The following is a 21,846-nucleotide window of genomic DNA, read 5'->3' on the forward strand; positions in this document are numbered from 1 at the left end:
CAGGGGTCACCGAGGGTGTCACCAGTGTAGATCCTACAATGTTTATGTTAGAGATCAAGAGTGGGATGATAACAAATAAATAATAAAAGAGAGTAAGAGAAAGGCTTAGAGGATAATGTACTCCTCATTTAATGTACCTATTTTTCCATATTTATAATATATGTACTTTTGAGTGGTCACTTCTTTATATAAGATAAATAATCAGAAGTATAATTAAATTAGGAATATAACATGATTTGACTTTGACAAAAATTAGAACTTGTATTATTTTATTCTATTTAGATTAGAACATATTATTACATTTGGGTCCTCAGACTCGAGGACCCATTCGTTTAGATTACTAGGTTGAGTTCGGTAAAAATATGGGTATAACATTATTCTATCAATGTTCAATATAATTTTACTTTTGCCACTTTGGGGTAATTAGTGGATAGCAAAAACTATTGTGTGTAAGGAGAGTTCATTAGCATGAGTTTGAGTTTTTATAAAACGTCTGTTTTATCTATCTATCTATTTGTTTATCTGTCTATATATATATATATATATATAAGATAAATATTCCATTTATTAAATGCACGTTTTCGAGTTATATATGCTTAGGAAACTCAAGATTAATTGTGTGTTTATTTCATGGAATGGGGAATGAGAATGAAGGAATGTGAATGAAACTCATGTTTACTTGACAAAATGTAATTTGGGAACGAGAATAAAATATGTGGGTCCCACATAATTTGGTAATAAGGAACGGGAATCCCATTTCCATTGGGGGGTTGGGAATGAGAATTAAATATATGTTTACTTTTGTATCCCTCTACCTTTTTCATATTTTCCAAATTACCCTCATTCAAATCACAATTAATTTTATTATTTTAAATGTCATTAATAATAATAATAATTATTATTATTAAATTTGATTAACTTTATTATTTTAGTTATTATTAATTATTATTAGTATTATTTTTATTAATATTATCATTATTAACAATAAAAATAATGATAAAAACAATAATTAATAATAATAATAATAATAATAAATGTTAATAATGATAATATCAATAAAAATAATAATAACAATAATTAATAGTAACTAAAATAATAAAGTTAATCAAATTTAATAATAATAAATAATGTTAATAATGATAATATTAATAAAAATAATAATAACTAAAATAATAAAGTTAATCAAATTTAATAATAATAATAATAATAACAACAACAACAACAACAATAATGATAATATTGTTAATAATGATAAATTAATTATTTTTATTAATTATTAATACTATGGGTATTTTGTTAAATTGATTTTCATTCTCATTCACATTCCTCATTCCCATTTATTTTTGCCAAGTAAATATTGAAATCTCATTCTCATTTCAGCCCATTCACATACCTAACTCATTTTCATTCCACCTCATTTTCATTCTCATGAAGTAAATACACCATACATGTATGAATTTAGACTTTAGATAGATCGTCATCCTCCCATGAGCATTTACTATATAGTAAATTATGATATAATTATTATTTTTTAATGAAAATACAATTATCATCATCATCATCATCATTATTATTATTTTTTAATTTTTATAGATAGATGATCGTGAAGTAAAACAACGACATTGACTGAGCTCAGTTGAAAGTTCAGCAACGCGGGAAAAGAGGCACCCAACTTTCGGCCCAAGATATTTTAGAGAAATAAGAACGAGCCTTGGGCCTGCTAGTGAAAACGACAACAAAATTGTCGTACGGGTCAAAAGCACCGTGACCGTCAACAGTTTTTTTCAGCTCCCAACCAAAAATCACAATTCAAAGCAAACACAAGCGAGATTCCACGTGGCCGATGTTGATTGGTAAGAACAACAAGGAGGCGAAGCCGATTGGCCAGCATGTACAAGGAACACGTAAAATCTACTCGCTAGTCAAGTCGTCGTTCCCTAGCCTCCAGTTTCGTGCTCAACTCCTCGCCCAGTTCCTGGGACTTTTAACCGGCAACACCATCACCTGACCTCACTGATAATTTCCAAAGGAGAGAGAGAGAGAGAGAGAGACGACTTGCAGCAACGACTTCTGAATTGACAGATAAAAATTAAAAAGAAAAAAATTATTGTAATCTCAGAATTTTGCTAAGATCTGAAAATTAAACCCTAGATTCTAAGTTTCGGAGAGGCATTAAACTCTCTCCTCTTGTTGATCTATTAATGGCGCATCGGCGAGCAAGGCTGTTGTTCCTATTGTGCGCACTTTGTTACGCCCTCAACGTCATTGCGGGGTATCATTTATACGTAATTTTGTACATTTATGTTTGTTATTTTGAGAAAAATGACGTCGTTTTGTAGGCGCGATTATTTACCTTTTATATGTTGAAACGATGATGCAGGAAGAGCTACTATGAAGTATTGCAAGTGCCGAGGGGAGCATCGGACGAGCAGATCAAAAGAGCGTATAGAAAGCTGGCATTGAAGTATCATCCTGATAAAAACCAGGGGAATGAAGAAGCTAATAAGCGATTTGCTGAGATTAACAATGGTAACATATAAATTTAAATAATTATTATTACGTGATTTATGTTTATATTTGATCGGAATTAAAATTGGTGTTAATTTGATTGGATGAATTGAATGATAGCGTATGAGGTGTTATCGGATAGCGAAACGAGGAATATATATGATACATATGGAGAAGAGGGACTGAAACAGCATGCTGCTGGTGGAGGCAGAGGTGGAGGGATGGGAGTTAACATTCAAGACATTTTCAGCTCGTATGTCATTTTTTTTCCCCTTCCATTCATAGAATTTCTTGATTTGATTTCTGTCATGATGTTTTTTGCTAATGAAATTGGATGTGAATAATTGATGCTCTGATTGGAATATCAGGAGTTTTAATAAAGTGTGAAGGAATTTCTATTTGCTTTCAGTCTATTGAGAATGTATATTATGAGATTGTAATGAGTTTGATGCATTTATTCACTCTGTCAATACCTTTGAGTTTAGGCTGCAGTTTAATCTCCGAGATTGCATTAACTGAGAAATTATACATGTGCCTTATGAAATATTTTCCCTGCATGACTCTGGTTGAAACAGGGTGTGGATATGTATATAGCACTATGTCCAAATCAACTGTTATCTTAAGCTATTATCTGTTCCAGCTTTTGGGTCTGTTATTTTGACTAAATATGACTCACTATTTTACAAGCCAATGCTACAAAACCATCAAATTCAGTTTTTATCTAATTGGCGCTAGATAAGTATGCTGTGCACCATTGTACACTATCTATACCTCTAGTAACTACTTTGTACATATAGGAGTTGCCCATTAGCGTTTAGCATTGTGGATTAATTGGTATGAAGAATTCTGACCATTGATTTTGTTCTGTCTTTTTCTTGAAAATAAAATGGTCATCTTAAAGTGGCAGTAACATTATTCATATATATGTTGCAAAATATTGAATCAACAATCTGCCATTGCTGACAAGATGTTGGTTTTTGACAGTTTCTTTGGTGGAGGTCCAATGGAAGAGGATGAGAAAATTGTGAAGGGTGATGATGTTATTGTTGAACTGGATGCAACATTGGAAGATTTATACATGGGAGGTTCCCTAAAGGTAAGGTTCTTGTATTTGCATTGAAATTGTTAGCTTGTGACCAAAATCATCATAATCTTTTTATACAAAATGAATGTCTGTACTGCATAAGGACACCTTTGAAGGCCTTTTCATATGATATATCTTAAAATATAGTGTTTGTTGTGGCTTAGATTACAGAATTTCCTATGACTACTTAGGGTCAAGATTGAATAGTTATTGGAAGATATTTGTTCCGCAGAGCTCAAAGAGAGATAAATTATGTTGTTCATTTATTTATCTTATGAAGCAGAGATTCTGGAAAATTAACTGTTAATTAGCTACAGAAATCATCTTTCTTTTGGGATTCGGCAGGTATGGAGAGAGAAAAATGTTATAAAGCCAGCCCCAGGCAAAAGGCGCTGTAACTGCAGAAATGAGGTATATCACAAACAAATTGGTCCTGGCATGTTCCAACAGATGACTGAGCAGGTATATGTTATAAAGTTTGAAATTTCCTCTTCAACTATATATATATATATATATATATATTTTTTTTTTCATTCTGATGGTTTCACTGGCCGTTGGATTGATCTACCAGCGCCCTGGACTGTGAATTCTGATGTTCTCTTTCAGCTTTACAACATTCTTCATTTCTTTTTCTTTCAGGTCTGCGATCAATGCCAAAATGTTAAATATGAGAGAGAGGGATATTTTGTAACAGTTGATATTGAAAAAGGGATGCAAGATGGACAAGTAAGTTTCATAAAATTCAAATGTGATTGGCAAATTAATTCTTGATGGAAGCTTATACTTTGGGGGATATTCAATTTGTTTATCCCCTTTTCTTTTTCATTTTGTCTACCCTTTTAATTCCATAGATCAGCTGCTACGAGTATTAGCTTTATGATCTTTAATCCATTCATTTTTTTTGTGAATTTATTGCTCCTCTTACACTATCAGAACCATATGTCCCGTGTTGGACCCTCATGTTGTCACTCCCAATTGAAAAGACCATTATCACCTTCCAAACAGGAAAAGCCAAAAGAATTTGCCGTCCAGTTAACTTGCATACAACAAGTGTTTGAGTTAGATTTTTTTTTTCTCGTCTGTTTTATCTTCGATTAGAACTTCTTCTATTTTCCTGTCATCTCTAGTTGGAAGCTACAGTGTTTCCTCATGTTTCTTGCATTTGTTTTGTTTCCACAGTACTGGATTTTCACAATCTAGGCTTGGTTTTTCTATGGAATTTCTACTGTTTTCTCTTTTACTCTCTTTATTTTTATAGATTAGTCTTTTTAATGGCATATAAGTTTCTCAGGAGGTGGTTTTCTATGAAGATGGTGAGCCCAAAATTGATGGAGAACCTGGAGATTTGAAGGTTAGTTTTGGACTCTTGTATGTTATATGTTTTGTCATATTTCATCTGTAGCAGATAATAACTACCTCATTATTTGCAGTTCCGTATTCGCACAGCACCCCATGATCGCTTCAGAAGGGAAGGAAATAACTTGCACACAACTGTCACTGTCACGCTGGTAAAGCTCAGTTGTGGCCTGTGGGATATTAGTTATTTGTTATTTTATTTATATATCAGTGTGTGATTTATTCTTGCTGGAGCTTTTCCTGAATGGTTTCCTCCATTAGGTTCAAGCTCTTGTTGGTTTTGAGAAGACCATTGAGCACCTTGACGAACATTTAGTTGACATCAGCACAAAGGTAAGCATGAACATGTGCTTTGGAACTTCATTTGCCATGACTAAGAAAAGAATTGAAGTGCTTAAATTTAGTTAGTGACGTGCTTCTACTCCTTGCTCAGGGAATCACTAAGCCCAAGGAAGTGAGGAAGTTCGGAGGGGAAGGAATGCCATTGCATTTTAGCAACAAGAAAGGAGACCTCTATATCACATTTGAGGTACTATTCCCAACAACTCTAACAGAGGATCAGAAGACAAGGATCAAGGAAGTTCTTGGCTAGGATATATTAAGTAAATGTTTTTATTTGGGTTCTTAGGCGTTCCCACTGTAACATGATGAGGTCACATTGCAAATTTAGGAACTATTTGGGGTCTCTTGATTAACAAGTAGTGCAAAGTCTAAAGATGCCTTTACTGCAATACTGTCAATTGTTTTGCATTCAGTAGGGCCTGGTGGCATTTTTTTTCCCCTTTTTGCCAAAATGAGTTCTATAATATCTCATATTTTTTGTATCTTACTTTAGTTTTGCACTAGAGTTCTGAGTTCTATAATAGCTCATATTTCTCTTTGTATCGTACTCTTATTTTTGCACTAGAGTTTTGACAGCCACGGCCTTAATGTTGACGATCATTCTGTTGGCCAGAAGATATCTTTCCCATTGATTTCTGCATGTTATTTCATTGAACGGGGTGTTTGGTGTTGTAACATCATATACCACTGCATTGCCATACTCCTTATCGTCATATTAAGCGCTCAACAAAGACAAAGCACGTCTTTGTGCATGCCTCTAAGAATGACTAGAGAAACCCTATGCACCCAATACTCTTTGCAGCACGACAGCGGCACTGCTTTAAAGTATTTGTTAGATCTCATCATACCACGTGAGCATCAAATCTACAACTAGTGCATGTACAAACTTTTTAAGAGTTCAACTTCACCGTTAAAAACTTATCCTCCTGAAGGTTGCACCACTAATGCTAGCTTAAAAACATTTGTTTTCAGAAGTTAGATCCTGGTAATCACTCCACTGATGCCAGCTTCTCTTCATCTACCTCAAAAGCTTTTCTTGCCTGCTTCAGCTCCTCTTGCATGGACAACAATTCTGTACAGCGGTTAAGTTTTGGCAGGTCCTGCAGGTTTAACGTGTAAAAATAAATCAAAGCAAGTAGAAATAATGCATATATGCTACATATTCACCAAGAAGAAGAAGAAGAAGAAGAATTAAAATGACAAGCTATTATTGCACGCATGTCCCTTCCTGCATCAAACATAACCTAGTAAACAACTCGAGACAATCTCTTACAGATGACGCTTAATCATTAAGCCACAGAACTTCTCTTGAGGTTATAAGACTGACAAAAGTGGTATTAATAGTTGCATAAGCCAACTTGATTCAAGGTTATTTATGTATTGAATAAATGTATTGTGTTAAAGACAAGCAGAACATGAAAAGGAATTCCACATAAAGAGAAAGACCATCACATAAACAAGCAAGTGAACTGAATAAAGCCTCCAACGAAAGGTACCTTTCGAATTAAATAAAGAAAATCTTCAACGGATAGCTTTCCTCCCTTTGAACCAATATCTTGCGCTTTGTGTGCCTGCAGAAAAGTGTGTATATATTGACATCATATCTACCATAATCTTACACAAAGAAATAAACCAATACAACAAGTGCTTACCAAATCTGTGACATACTCCACAACTATGTCCTCCACAAGGGCCACGGTTTCTGGAAGTGGCTGATAATGCCACCCAAGAAATTCATAAATACAATCTCAAATGGTAAATAATTTTCAAAAACATAATCATAAAGTTCCACCACAACCATGGATAAACTTAAAAAATGAAACTTCTTCTGTTAGTGCAACAAGGAAGTACTATATAGTGAAAAGAGAGTAAAGACCTGCACTAAAGACATTCTAAAGGCAATGCTATAATCTCTCCATCAACTCATTTAGAAGTGCTCTGAATTTTAGAAGAAATGTACCCAGTCTGCTAAAGAAGTGCATATGCATGCATGCAGCAGTTTGAACAGTGGAGAACATATACCCAATTGGCTCAAAAGAAGGAAAAACGTCTTGCTACAGGCCTCATCGAAGAGGTAAGTAAACGTCACAACCGTCCTCACATTCTTATGTTTCCAAATGTATAAACCTAAATCTATACAATTGACTCTGAAATATCTCAAATCATACCATACATAATACTTCTTCCGAATTCAAGCCAACTTCAATTAAATGGAGAAAGAGTATGCATATACCAAAAGAATCTCGGAAAAGATTCAGAATAAATTATGAATAAAAGAATACAGATCTCGAAGAGTTAATGACTGTAATAAAATCATCAACTACCAAAGAAACAAAACAAGTTATCACATTGGAAAGCTTATGCATAAAACAACCAAATCGTCATAGTAAAATACTTTCAATCCATGCAAACCAATATGCCATTGACAGAACAAGAAAAAATTGGCAAATGGGCTCTGTTACTTACATTAGGATCATCGCCAAAACCATACATCATGTGCTGAACTGCAGGACGAAAAAAAAGCATGATAAAAAATAAGTAAGACCATATGAAGTTATTAATATTATTATAAATAAAAGAAAAAGAAAACCAAAACAAGGAAGCAATTACTGACGATCTTTTTGAAAGACTCCTCGCTTGCGCTTAAATGAAGTTGTTTCATAGGGCTGCGAGGATCCTGCTTTTGATTTTGAGGATTGTCCCGTAGAAGGGTTGCTCATCTTATATGCACTAACTTTCTTCCTTTAAAACCTATCCGAAAATCAACCTCGATTCAGCAATCAAATTCAAATAGAATATAACTAACTACACAGACACCTAAAAAAAATGCTACGGAAAACTTAAAACCCTAACTGTCATCTGGAACATTGAATTTTGATGGCAGAGAATAAGCATAACATGGAAATTAAAAAGAAGAAAAATCTAACTTTTTCTCCTAACTCTATCGCGCCCCCATTACAAAACGATTCCTAGTACAAACTAATCAATCTCTTCTCTTTTATTTTTCCTATCGATAAAAGCTTCTAAGATTAACAGAAATGACGTGAAGGAGTGAGACCGGTACACCCAGGCGCCTTTGTGTGAGAATAATTGAAAGCAGAGCTGCAGATCCAGAGATAGCACGCAGCGTTTTGTCTGGATATCTCGGGCAATCTTTGAACGCACCGGATAAGAATTCTGAGCTAAGTTTTTAGTGACTATTTGATACGGCTTATTTAAGATCAATAAGGATTTATTTAATCGTATAAGTATTTTTTAAAAATTTTTATAGTGTTTGGTTATTTTTTTAATGTCTGTTTGGTATGACTTATTTAAGAGCCATAAGTGCTTATTTAATCGTATAAGTACTTTTTAAAAATTTTTATGGTGTTTGATTATTTTTTTAGTAGAGTTTTTTTTAACTTAAATAAGTTAATTTATCTCTACTAGTAAAAGCCCAAAATTTGAACTTTTGGGAGTAGAGGTTAGAGAGCTTTTTTAAAAATATATAATATAAAAAATATCACATAGTTTAATGGTTCAAAAATATTTTTTTTTATTGACAACCAAATGCCCAATAACTTTTTGTCCAAAAACTCTATTGGTATAAACTCTACTGCTATAAGCTCTACTTTTATAAGCTCTATTTAATAAACTATACCAAACGGAGCCTTAGTAGAATTTTTTTAGCTTAAATAAGCTAATTTACCTCTACTAGCAAAAGCCCAAAATTTGAGCTTTTGGGAGTAGAGGTTATAAAGTTTTTCTAAAAATATATAATATAAAAAATATCACACAGTTTAATGGTTCAAAAGTGCATTTTTTATTGACAACCAAACACCCAATGACTTTTTGTCCAAAAGTTCTATTGGTATAAGTTCTACTGTTATAAATTCTACTGTTATAAGCTCTATTTAATAAGGTGTACAAAACGGAGCCTTAGTGAGTAATGAATCAATAATTAGAATTATTTTAAATTTTTACTTTTTATCTATTTAGCATGTTACGGGCCTGTAATATTATAAATAAATATTTTCTAGTTTACCTTATTAACTCTTTTTAATTATAATGTACAGTTAATAGGGCGACTCACTCACTCGCTCTTTATAAATTTGACAAGTGTTTATTTTTACTTTTTATTGGAAGCCACCCATAACAATTTCATCTCATTGTTTCCGTAACTCAATGAATACTTTTCCACCCACTATTTTAAATATATTTACACTTATTTGCCATTCACTTTTTTGTTCAAATACTAAATTGCCCTTATCTTTTTGTAAAGCTTCTTCAACACACTACCTTTTCACCTGCTCCTTAGTTCTCACTTTTAACAGCACCATACGAATGAAGAGCACTGGTGTGTGAAAGTTTTAAAATCAAAATATAGTCTCAGCTGCCACAAACGAGTTGTTTAGTGAAATTGATTCTGGTGAATTCCCGGTAAATTTACTTAATTTTTCTTTTTATAAAACAACATTTTATACTATCACCTAAATTACATTAGATTTTTTATTATTTATTTAAAATTAAAAATACTATCATTTTTTCTATATATATTAGCTGTCATGATGATTTGTTATTGTTAATGCATAATAATAGAAGAAAATTTGTGTATTTATTTTCTTTTTATATTACGAAAATTATTAAGTTAATTGGTATTTATTTATTAAAGAACTAATTATTTATAATTGTGTTTGAATAATCAGTAAGTTTATATGAAAATCAATGCTTGCATGTATAATGCAAATTATTTATACACTATTGTTGTTTGCATTTTTCTTTTTGTATCTTTAGGTAGTCATGAATTTACAGATTGATTTAAATACAAATTTGGATGAGTGCGGCAATGTGATTGATGGAAATGTGGTGAATGAAAACACGATGGATGATAAAGATGGCAAGAATTTAGAGCCTTATACTGGGTTGGAGTTTGATACACAAGATGATGCATATTCTTTCTATCTAAGGTATGCTAAGTGTACGGGGTTTGGTATCTCAAAGAAATCCAGCCGTCGATCAAAGTTATCGGGAGAATTTATTGATGCAAAGTTTGCATGTACAAGGTATGGAATAAAACGGGAATCTACTGCTATCAATCAACGACCATGTTTGAAAGTAGACTGCTAAGCTTTGTTGCATGTCAAAAGAAACTCTTGTGGCAAGTGGTATGTTCAAAATTTCATAAAAGAGCATAACCATGAACTTTATCCTAGTCATGCACATTATTTTCCATGCCATAGAAGTATTGCATTTTCCAATACACATAGCATTAATATGTTGCGTGCAGTTGGTGTTGGTACAAATAAGATTTTTGCTGCAATGGCCAGAAAAAATGGTGGATATGAAAATATTGGGTACACAGAGAAAAATATTAGAAACCATTTGGATAAAGAACGTCGACTAGCATTAGAATTAGGTGATGCTAGAGCAATGCTTAACCACTTTACGCAAATGCAGGAAGAGAATCCTAATTTCTTTTATGCAGTGGACTTAGATGAAGAACAGAGGTTAAAAAATATTTTTTGGGTGGATGCAACTAGCAGAGAGGATTATAAGATTTTTGGAGATGTTGTTTCCTTTGATACTACATACATTACAAACAAATATAAAATGTCGTTTGCTCCTTTTATTGGTGTAAATAATCATTTTCAGTCTATATTACTTGGATGTGCATTGCTTGCGGATGAGACTACGTCGACATTTGTTTGGTTAATGCAAACATGGCTGAGGGCTATGGGTGGAAAGCATCCAATTGCTATATTAACTGATCAACACAAAGCTATGAAAGCAGCCATTTCTATTGTCTTTCCAAATTCACGACACCGGTTTTGTATGTGGCACATATTAAGGAAGATTCCTGAAAAACTTAGCTATGTGATAAAAAAAAGATGAATCTTTTATGAGGATATTCAATGACTGTGTTTACAACTCATGGTTGGAGGAGGACTTTGAGAAAAAATGGTGGAATATGATTGGAGAGTTTGAGCTTGAAGGAAATGAGTGGCTAGGATCATTATATGAAGATCGCAAGTTTTGGGTGCCTACTTACATGAGGGATACATTCTTTGCTGGATTATCTACAACTCAACGGTCCGAAAGCATCAACTCTTTTTTTGACAAATATGTTAGCAAGAAGACATCATTGAAAGAATTTGTTGAACAATATAAAGTGGCTTTACAAGATAGACAAGAAAATGAAGCTTATGCATTTTTTATTGACAACCAAACACCCAATGACTTTTTGTCCAAAAGTTCTATTGGTATAAGTTCTACTGCTATAAATTCTACTGTTATAAGCTCTATTTAATAAGGTGTACCAAACGGAGCCTTAGTGAGTAATGAATCAATAATTAGAATTATTTTAAATTTTTACTTTTTATCTATTTAGCATGTTACGGGCTTGTAATATTATAAATAAATATTTTCTAGTTTACCTTATTAACTCTTTTTAATTATAATGTACAGTTAATAGGTTTCATAATTTATTATATTATTAAATTATATTGTCTAATAATTTTTTTTATATTATAATAAATTTAGAATCCTGAAAATCAATATTTCTATATGAAATTAAGATTATATTATTTATAAGAACTTTTAGTGGGATTATATTATTTATAAGAGTTTTCAAGGGTTAATACAAAAAAAAAAAAATTGTTTTGTTTTTTACCGGCATCCTCACTTTAATTCAAGAATATTATATATTTTTAACTTCAATTGAAGCCGTGTCAATTTCAGAAATGAAAAGAGACACTGACGGGACAGACGAGTTATTATTTTTTAAATTATTAAAAAAAATCATATTAAACCAAAATAACCTGAAAAAAAAAAGACCAAAAATTTAACACCAAGTCGGCATACAAGCCAGCCCTCAAAATAAAACTGGGCCAGTCCAACAAAGCGCACCGCCGACTATCAATAATTGCCGAGTCCTTTCGGTCCCATTCAACCTCCACCAACTTTCGATGCTCTAAATGCAGTTTTGATGAGTGATTTCAGGAGTACAAGCTTTCCTCTAAATTCTCACCTGAGGCTAACGAAAAAAGACTTTCATGGGTTCTTTCTCTGTTTCACAAGTTAACCTTAACCATTCGCCTAAGGGCTAGTGCAAATTACTTACTTCTAACCAGTGCAAATAACTAACATCCAACCACCCTATATTATTATAGGGATATTAATGCCTTCTATTTTGTCAATACTCAACTGCAAGAATTTAAGTCCTGAACCAAACCCATAAATCAGTCATTCAATATATAACCCAATTAATTATCAACTTCGAGGAAAGCAAAATAAACTCTTTAAAAAATTGTCTAAAATAGAAAGATTGTTCTAACACACGCATGCACGCACACACATATACGTAAATGTATATTTGAAACTCTTGGAATTAAAGTTATGATTCTATGATCATCTCAATTTTTATCAGTTTTTCAAAGTTTTTGTTTATTTTAATATTTATCAATTATTTATTATTATATATAAGATTAAATACTCATGAGTACTACAATTCAATCAATCCTTGACGGATAAAATGAACCTTGTACACAAATTAAGCATTCAAATGAGGAACTATATGTTCATTAAGTTATAATAATAATAAACAAAGAAATACTGATTTTAGGAGAGAATTCTATTTTAATATAATTTATTAATAGGACATGATAGTTTAATATAATCAATCTATACAAAAAAGCTGTCGGCTACGATAGTTAATTCTCGCCCCAAACCCCCCCCCCCCCGGGGGGTTATATAACGGGCTGCATTATTAGTTTTAGTTTTAGGGATTTATTATTTTTCGGAATTTCGATTGAAAAAAAAAACAAAAACAAAAGGGTCCCAAGGGAAAAAAAATTGCCTACCCGTAGAAAAAGAATAGAAAAGACAGGTGTCGACAGGAAGCAGCGTGTAAAGCCCGAAGTCTGGAAAGTGAGGAAAGACACTCATCCACCGCAAGACTGAACAGCAAAAGCGTAAAGAGAGATATACGGACACGTCATTTGGGTACGTCTTAGTTCATCCGTATCTCCTGACGTGGCAGTCTATCCCAAAAACCTCCGATGCTGATTAGTCTTTGGTTTGTGGGTCCCATGTTCACACGGCGCTTTCTTAGAAACTCAAAGCCACTGGCTTCCGCGTTCCCTGTGCGGCACAACCTGACACTGATACAGGGTATCAGCACCCAAGTGCGGCACGGAAAACGGAAATTCTTGAACACTTAACGACGTCGTTTTGCCTCGAGCATTTTGAATTAAACATTAAAAAAAAAAAGTTTTAAAATAATGATATTATTAAATTAGCAGGACATGATTCTAGGGGAAAAAATATCGTTGCGAAAGTTTGGTGACCTGTTTCTCTTTGGTTACAAACGCATGCCAAACCTTTCGTGCTGCTCTTTAAATGCTTTGGGCTTTCCTTTTCTTTTATTTTCAGAAGCTCTCTTTGTCCATAAAGAATTGAATTGAATTGAATTGAATTGAAGAAGCAAGCCAGCGGAAAGCAAGACGATATAAAAAGAAAGAAGAAAACGAACAAAGTTGAAAGATTGTATGTGCACCTTGCACGTTAACGCCTTACGTCTCGGAGTCACCCGTTAGCATTCTCTGATCCCTCCAAAAATAGAATTTTTTTATAAGCAAAGACGAGAAAAGATATAGAAACAGCGCATTTTTTAAGAGACTCAATGGATACTCTGTGTTTGAAAAGCGGGATTCATGGAATAACTTCGCCGATCTCGGTGGGCGGGCCACTCGAGGTGCGTTCAAACTCAGCGCAACAACAGGTGACCGCGGCGGTGGGTAAGTCGGCGGGAGTTGCCCCTCCTCAAAAAAGGGCGTCGTCCGGGTTCTTTTCTTTTAGGTACCCTTTGAAGTCTTTGTGGCCGGGGGGTGGAAGTTGGGGTAGTAAAAGGTACAAGGGGATTGCACTTGAAGACGCCGTTTTGGCGGAGAGCGGAGAGAAGGGCGTTGTGGCTGGGGATGCGGATGCGAATGCGAATGCGCGTGGAGATAATGGAACGTCGTCGTCGTCGCATACGGATGGGCAAAAAGGGAATTGGGTGTTGAAGATTTTGCATGTGACGTCTTTGTGGAAAGACAGAGAGGAGATGGAACAAGAACAAGGTCAAGGATTAGAGAAGCAAATGGACGCTGCCGTCAATGGTCAACCGAATGACAATCGCGAAGATGTAGATGAAGATGAAGAGGAGTGTGAAGCTTGTAAAATTAACGATGATGACGAAATAGAATTTGACGGAGATTCGTTTTCGCGGTTGCTGAGGAAGGTGTCTCTGGCCGAAGCAAAGCTTTATGCTCAAATGTCGTATTTGGGGACCTTGGCTTATTGCATTCCAAAAATTAAGGTATGAACAACATCGCAATTCTTATGCTTTTCGGTTTCATATACCTGCTGAATCTTCAGAATTTCAAAATTTGTATATTTAAATTGAATGGTGGGGATTTTGACGCCCAAGATCTATTGGAGATATCCTTTTCATGTACATTGTGGGGTTTAAAGACTCGCTGATGATCAGGTTCCAAGGATATGTAGTATGAACACATCTAGGTTTTATATTTGATCACATCTAGATTTTAAGGAACGGTTTCTAATTTGGTAGACATCTTTATTGTCTGATATTATATGTGAATGGTTTTTGATTTATATGTGTTCATAGAGACTCTGGTTTGATGTTTCATCTGGTCATTGTTTGCGGTTGTTTCACTTGAAGGAATGATCCTTTTTTTATCTGCATATATAAATTGCATCATACAATCATTATTGTCAATTTCTTTGTAAATTCACCTCTATTTTGATTTTTTTTGCTAAGTTTAGCCAGGAAATCTCCTGAAATATCGTGGTCTGCATTTCATCACTTCATCAATAGAGAAGAAAGAATTGGCATTGAAAGCTGAAAAAGATCAGATGTCATCTGAAAAGCCAGAAGCTGATAGGAAAATTGAGGATGAGGCAGAAGGCAAGGAACAGAAAAACAATGGTTATCGGATAAGTGCATCTTCTGCTTATCACATAGCTGCCTCGGCTGCTTCTTATCTACATTACCATACGAGGAGCATACTTCCATTCAGCAAAACTGAGAGAGGAAAAGATTCACCTGAAATGGATAATGGAAGTGATGACAATACTAGTATCATGGACTCAGATGTAGCCTCTTTCATGGCAACCACTGATTCAGTGACAGCTGTTGTTGCTGCCAAGGAGGAAGTGAAGCAGGCTGTTGCGGATGATCTCAAATCAACACGTTTATCACCCTGTGAATGGTTCATTTGTGATGATGATCAGAGTGCTACGAGGTTCTTTGTGATTCAGGTAAGGAAAATGTGTTAATTCCATAACTGAATCTATTAACAAATGACTTTCTGCACATATTTTAACTGGGCAGTAGCTTCTGTATTCAAGTTGAATGCATGACTTGCCAGAAAATTAGATTGTGAAATAACTGGTTTTGGGACTAGGATGTAATATTTTTAAAGACTGTTGGACATGGCCAGTTTTTCTGTTGTCTTCTAACCAATGATATAACACCCTCATTACTTTTGTCATTTGGTGGCTTATTGCAGGGGTCTGAATCATTGGCATCCTGGCAAGCAAATTTACTTTTTGAGCCTGTTCAGTTCGAGGTAATCCATTGTTTAGTGTATTTTGCAAACATAAATCAGTCTATCCATTTTTAATTGTTGAATTGATTTCGAAACCTAAGTAGCTACAATGCTCAAGGGAATTGTGCCATGTGTTTACTTTCTGATTACGTTGTTTTCATAATGATGACAAATGCCCAAAGCCTATCTTTAACATACAATCAGAGGAACAAGCACGTAGATGTGTATTTTTTCCATAAATGATCTCAGTATACCTTCTCTGCTTCAGGGACTGGAAGTGGTTGTGCACAGAGGTATTTATGAGGCAGCAAAAGGGATATATGAGCAGATGTTGCCTGAAGTCCATGCCCACCTAAAAGCTTGTGGTAAACATGCAACGTTCCGCTTCACTGGACATTCATTAGGTGGAAGCTTGTCGGTTCTCATAAATCTGATGTTACTCATACGGGGTGAAGTGCCAGCTTCTTCTTTACTTCCGGTCATAACATTTGGTGCACCATCCATCATGTGTGGAGGTGATCATCTTCTTCGCAAGCTTGGGTTGCCACGGAGTCATGTACAGTCTATAACACTGCATAGAGATATTGTTCCTCGAGCCTTCTCTTGTAATTATCCTAATCATGTTGCAGAACTGCTGAAGGCTGTTAATAGGAACTTCCGTAATCATCCTTGTCTAAATAACCAGGTATAGTATCTAGACTTAAGAAGTATAAATTTTATTAAACATTGAAGTTTCCGTTGATTTCAACTGATTGCATCCTTGCTTTTTACTACAGAAACTGCTGTATGCTCCAATGGGAGAGCTTCTAATTCTACAGCCGGATGAAAAGTTCTCACCTCACCATCCCCTCCTTCCTTCTGGCAGCGGTTTGTATTTTTTGAACTGCTCATTTTTGGAAATGGGTGATGAGGCTGAGAAGCAGCTGCGTGCTGCTCAGATGGTATTCTTAAACTCACCACACCCGCTTGAGATCCTAAGTGACCGCTCTGCGTATGGTTCTGAAGGAACCATTCAAAGAGATCACGACATGAATTCTTATTTAAGATCTGTGCAGAGTGTGATTCGCCTAGAGCTAAATCGCATGAGGAAAGCCAAGAGAGACCATCGTAGGAAATTCTGGTGGCCCCTTGTGTTGCCACATGGCACTGACGCTGGTGGTATCATTGTGGGGAGGCCAGTGGCATCATTCAACTTGGGCATGGGCCAAGACCAGTTCAACTTCTCTGGCATTGTACATGCAGGAAGAGAGAACTTGAAACGATTTGGCAGGCTTGTTGCATCACAGCACATGCATTTGCTAGTGGTTCTCATGTTCCCTGCACGTTTGTTACTTCTAGGGGCATACAGCGTGATCAATTTCCGCTGACTTGGCTAATAATGGGTTGGAGTTGGGACATTGTGTCCTCTAGGGTAGAATTTTGAACTGTGGCTGGCACATGGCTGGCATGAGGGTGGGGTTCGTTAGATGATGATTCTTTATTCATTATGTATGGAAATCAAAAAGCAATTATGCCCGGTTGTTTTTCTCATTTCTTGATGGGAAATATTAAAACAATTTGTAGAGAAAAAAAAAAAAAATGATGATTATCATTGAATACAGAATGAATCACAGTTTAGATCATGGCCATGTCTTGATTTGTCTCAACTCGGTGTTTAGAGGCGGAAAGTAATTTGAATTGTTCCAGCTATATTGATGTTCACCATTTGGTTCGGGAAAATGACGTAGTTGTTTCTTAGCAAGTTGAAAGCATTTGAAGCATCAATGTGTTTAACGGGCGGACGGCAAAGACCTTGCGTAGGTACTGCAAACACCAAAAAGCTAATATCTCAATCCGCCACGTCAATAATTGGAGTCATTAAGAACACATTGATTTCTTATTTATCATGTGGAATAAATCAACTTCCCGAACACATTGATTTCTTATTATTTTGTTCGGAGCGTTAGGGAGACCAAATTTAAGTTACAGGGAATCCCAACTCAGTTTGGTTTGATAAGCCCACACCAAAAAATTAGAGCACGTTGGTGATCCATGTTGAACCGGGACCACTCGAAAATCGGTACAGACAACGAAGACATGAGGATTTTCGGGTTGCATGAAAAGGCTCGTTGGAGACAAAATAGTTGTCCTCCTCCTCCTCCTCCTCCAGTCTAAATTGACCGTGCTCTTTATTATTATCCGTCCAACAAAGCAAGAGTCACCACCACCCTCTTCTTCTTCTTCTTACGCTTCAAAGTCGGCGGAGTTTTTATTTGTCCAGATTTGGCTTGAATCAACATCAAGACGATGGTGGGAAGGGAAACTCAGAAAATTTATAAAGTTAAGATAGATTGGACCATCTTGATTTTTGCATTTGCCAAATGAGTGAAGCCGTTACCAACCCCTCCATTTTTCTTTTAAAGCCGATTTCTTTCATATTTACCATTTTACCCTTCAATTAGACTACATAAAAAAGATGAATTCGGTTCATATTAACCCCACCCATTACTTTTAAGTTATTTATGCAAAATTCAGACTAATTTTCAATCAGTGACGAAAATTTTGTGTGGGCTACAAAATCGCTATTTGGTTTCGGAAATGGAAATGCTGGATGTTTGGTTCATTTTTCTGATTTATTTTACCATCGCTATCTCAGAATCAACAACATACAATTATTACCCCCAAGAATTTCACTTGCAAAATTTGAGAATTTAGTTTAAAAAAAAAAGGGTAAGGCATTAGGAATTAAACAAACAATAAAATCTATACTAAAATTCCATACCAAAACAAAATAATGATAGGATTTAGAGTAAGGTTTAAATATCACCACACAAATGTGGGGAAAATAAAATGAAAATGTCAAGCAAATGGTTAACTTTTAACATAATGATGGGTTTAACGTCAAATATTTGAGAAGATCGCCAGCAATTAAAGTGTACGATTTCGTTTTTTTTTTTTTAAAGTACGATTTCTAAGGAAGTGGACAATAAGGTTGGGTTATTCTAAATATCAAAGTGGGTACAATTAAAAGGGGATTTATGAAATGATCAGCGGGTGGCTAAGGGCATCTCTAATGTACTATTAAATCTAACACCAAATCACACTTTACATGATTTTTGGTGTAAAAGGCTTCTCCAATATAACACTAAAATGGTGTAATTAATAGTATTGCACCAAATATGGTGCAACACTATTCATTACACCATATTTGGTGCTACAAAAAAAAAGTCTCAAATATCCTTATTACTTTATCTTATTTATATAAATGTCTTATTTTATATAATATTTTAAGTTATTATTTTTTAAATTTTTTTAATTTTTGAATATTATACTAATATTTTAAATAAAAAAATTAAACACAAAAATTAACAATAAAAATATTCACTAGAGTATTATTGTTGTTGTATTGTATTTTTCTATATTATTGTTGTTATTTATTGTTATTGTATTTTTCTATATTAATGTAATGTTTAATTTTCATAATGTACTAATTTAGTTCATTAAATGAAAATTTAATAATTTTCTATATTTTTTTTGTTAATCGATATAAAATTACTTATTACTTAATTATTTATATTAATAATAATATTTATTGTGTTAATTGAATTAATTTTTGAGAATTAAAGGAATAAAAAGAAGAATATTCTTTTTGGTGTAAATAGATTAGAGATAAAATAATAATTTAGTGTGAAAAAAATATATTTTTAGTGTTGCTGTTACACCAAAATGGTGTTATGCATCATCGGAGATGGCCTATAATGGCACCGCTCTTGCCAAATTTATAGTTGTGACCTTTGCACTTGGATCCTGCTTTAATTAAGTAATGGGCCGCTAGTGTGGTTGACACTTCAAAGAGGTAGAATCGGGAGTCCAGGGCCTACCACATGACTAGCTCGGTGAACGAAATAATATATAGAATTAATGGGAAATAAATACCAATACCACCCGTTTGTGACTTGCCTGTGTTGTATTATCATTTGTTTTATGGACTTGCTCACAAGTTTTTTTTTTCTTCTCTTTTTTATTGTGACTTGTGAGGACTTTACATACACACAATCTGACTAGTCTAAACAGTGTTCAGAAATTTGCATCCACCATAGACGAGATCTCAGTCCAACACTGGAGATGTAACAACTACCAATGTTAGGTAAGATCAGCCGATCAGGAGAGATATACATATCTGTATCCATAAATATGGGAAGCGGTGATTTCATATTGAGCCCTTTGAGACTTGAAACGCAGTACCCAGCGATTCCCCACCACTGGGCCACCCTTGGATTGTAATATTTTGCTTCTTTTCTTCTGGCCATCCCTGTCCCCATCGATTTTGCGTATGATCAATCATTGGGCATTCTGATCAAAAATTAAAAAAAAAAAATTATTGGACATTTGGGTTATGTTTGGCATGCTGGATTGAATTAAACTGGATTATATTATATGCTGTATTATGTTTAGTACAATATCGGATTGGACAATGTTAAATCATATTTAAATACAAAAAAATATTTATGAATATTTAAGAGTAATAATTAAAATTAATTTAAAAGTAATTAACAAGAGCATTAAATATGTAGTAAATTAGTTATTGGGTAGTCATAATTATAATAAACAAATATAAATTAATAAAACTATTTAATTAATTTTTATTAGATATTTTAGATATATTTTATTTTATCAAAAAGTTAGCAAATAATGTATATACAAAATCAATTATTTACTTGTATTATTAATTTTCATGATTATTTTTAATATTACATTGGTGATTATTAAATTTAATACAATCAATTATTATAACGAATTATTAAATAGTGAATTTTATTGGAGTAAGAGTACCAATTTAATTAGACTATAAAAACAAAATAAAAAATAAATTCAAGTAAATCATGAATAAAATAATTAATTAAATAAATAAATTTTAGGTTTAATTAATTAAATTTTAGGTTACAAGTAAAAAATATTGTTATTTATGAAAGAAATATGAATAAATTTTTTTCTCTTATCCTAATCCAATCCAAGCAAATAGCCAAACATGGAATAAAATATTTAATTATAAAGTTAATCCAATCCCATGCTTAATCCTAACTCCCGAACATGGCCTTGGACCTCTAAACGTAAAGGCCCATTCTCACGCGAGCAAGGGGAGTCCATTTTCAAACGATCTCGCTGACAAACCCTTGGCCGCCGGAATTAGGTAGCTAAGATTTTGACTAATTTTCATAATATATATTTTTTAATTCTATCCAAGGTCATATTTAGCCGTTCGAAATTATCAAATTAATCAACTTTTAGTCTGTAGATTTTGGGACTATCACTCCCTATTTAATTCTCATATCTTATTTTACGCTAAATTTAATATCAATAATTTATTTTTAACTTAGTATTCAATTTAAGATTAAATATTAGAACTTTAATTCAATAATTTATACAAACTATTAAATAATAATGAAAATAAAAAATATTAAATTGTTCATTTATAATAATATTGTATATAATTTATTACATTCAACCATTAGTAGTATAATTTAAAATTAATTAAACTATTCAAATAATTATTTCTCTTCATTAAATTAAAGTTAACATAATCCTATCCAATATTACACCAAACAAGAACCAGTACTATATATAATCCAATCTAATCTTATCCTAAAAAGTAAATCCAATTCAATATTGCATGCCAAATGTATGATCTCAAGACTGCGATATAGAAGGATCACGAACTATTGAATATCTCACACTAAGGCTTTAATAATAATCGATGGATTTTTTTTTGGATTATAACTGCTGACCGTGGAGAATCAATGCGGAAATTGTATGCCCAAGCAGCCTTAAAATCTTCCAGAATTGAACACATTCATTACTGATGAAAGAGTTTTCAATTGAGCAGAAATACTTGCAACAGGTTATCCCATAAGGTTGTGTTTCTTGGTTTACAATCACTTAATTTCTACTTCGTTCTTCAACCGTTTTGGAAGGTGGGCCCAAATT

At 33.7% G+C, this 21,846-nt stretch overlaps 3 protein-coding genes and 1 pseudogene across 6 annotated transcripts; 3 read left to right on the top strand and 1 right to left on the bottom strand.

Moving 5' to 3' along the window:
• The first annotated feature begins 1,911 nt into the window (after positions 1 to 1,911).
• Positions 1,912 to 5,830, top strand: LOC102629298 (dnaJ protein ERDJ3B). The gene is made up of 10 exons (XM_006479993.4): positions 1,912 to 2,272; positions 2,381 to 2,529; positions 2,629 to 2,761; positions 3,493 to 3,604; positions 3,938 to 4,054; positions 4,232 to 4,318; positions 4,884 to 4,943; positions 5,023 to 5,100; positions 5,210 to 5,281; positions 5,382 to 5,830. Exons 1-10 carry the CDS (start codon positions 2,202 to 2,204, stop codon positions 5,538 to 5,540), a joined length of 1,038 nt encoding a protein of 345 aa, XP_006480056.1. The 5' UTR covers positions 1,912 to 2,201; the 3' UTR covers positions 5,541 to 5,830.
• Positions 5,831 to 6,083: 253 nt separating this feature from the next.
• LOC102628248 (transcription initiation factor TFIID subunit 13) lies at positions 6,084 to 8,514 on the bottom strand. Of its 4 annotated transcripts, none has more exons than XM_006479991.4 (6): positions 8,349 to 8,514; positions 7,905 to 8,041; positions 7,757 to 7,794; positions 6,943 to 7,002; positions 6,787 to 6,861; positions 6,084 to 6,390 (listed from the first exon to the last, which is right to left on the bottom strand). In XM_006479991.4, exons 2-6 carry the CDS (start codon positions 8,008 to 8,010, stop codon positions 6,280 to 6,282), a joined length of 390 nt encoding a protein of 129 aa, XP_006480054.1. In that variant the 5' UTR covers positions 8,011 to 8,041; positions 8,349 to 8,514; the 3' UTR covers positions 6,084 to 6,279. The 4 variants fall into 4 exon arrangements, with proteins under 4 accessions (XP_006480054.1, XP_006480055.1, XP_006480053.1 ...); XM_006479992.4 differs by having other exon boundaries at positions 8,355 to 8,500; XM_006479990.4 differs by having other exon boundaries at positions 8,218 to 8,488.
• Positions 8,515 to 10,069: 1,555 nt separating this feature from the next.
• On the top strand, positions 10,070 to 11,161 carry LOC127900847 (protein FAR-RED IMPAIRED RESPONSE 1-like; annotated as a pseudogene).
• Positions 11,162 to 13,577: 2,416 nt separating this feature from the next.
• Positions 13,578 to 17,504, top strand: LOC102623993 (hypothetical protein). Its single transcript, XM_006492249.4, has 5 exons — positions 13,578 to 14,627; positions 15,098 to 15,592; positions 15,844 to 15,903; positions 16,151 to 16,567; positions 16,659 to 17,504. Exons 1-5 carry the CDS (start codon positions 13,950 to 13,952, stop codon positions 17,247 to 17,249), a joined length of 2,241 nt encoding a protein of 746 aa, XP_006492312.1. The 5' UTR covers positions 13,578 to 13,949; the 3' UTR covers positions 17,250 to 17,504.
• Positions 17,505 to 21,846: the final 4,342 nt, after the last annotated feature.

The sequence above is a fragment of the Citrus sinensis genome, chromosome 3 (assembly GCF_022201045.2).
Source record: "Citrus sinensis cultivar Valencia sweet orange chromosome 3, DVS_A1.0, whole genome shotgun sequence".
Lineage (NCBI taxonomy): Eukaryota > Viridiplantae > Streptophyta > Magnoliopsida > Sapindales > Rutaceae > Citrus > Citrus sinensis.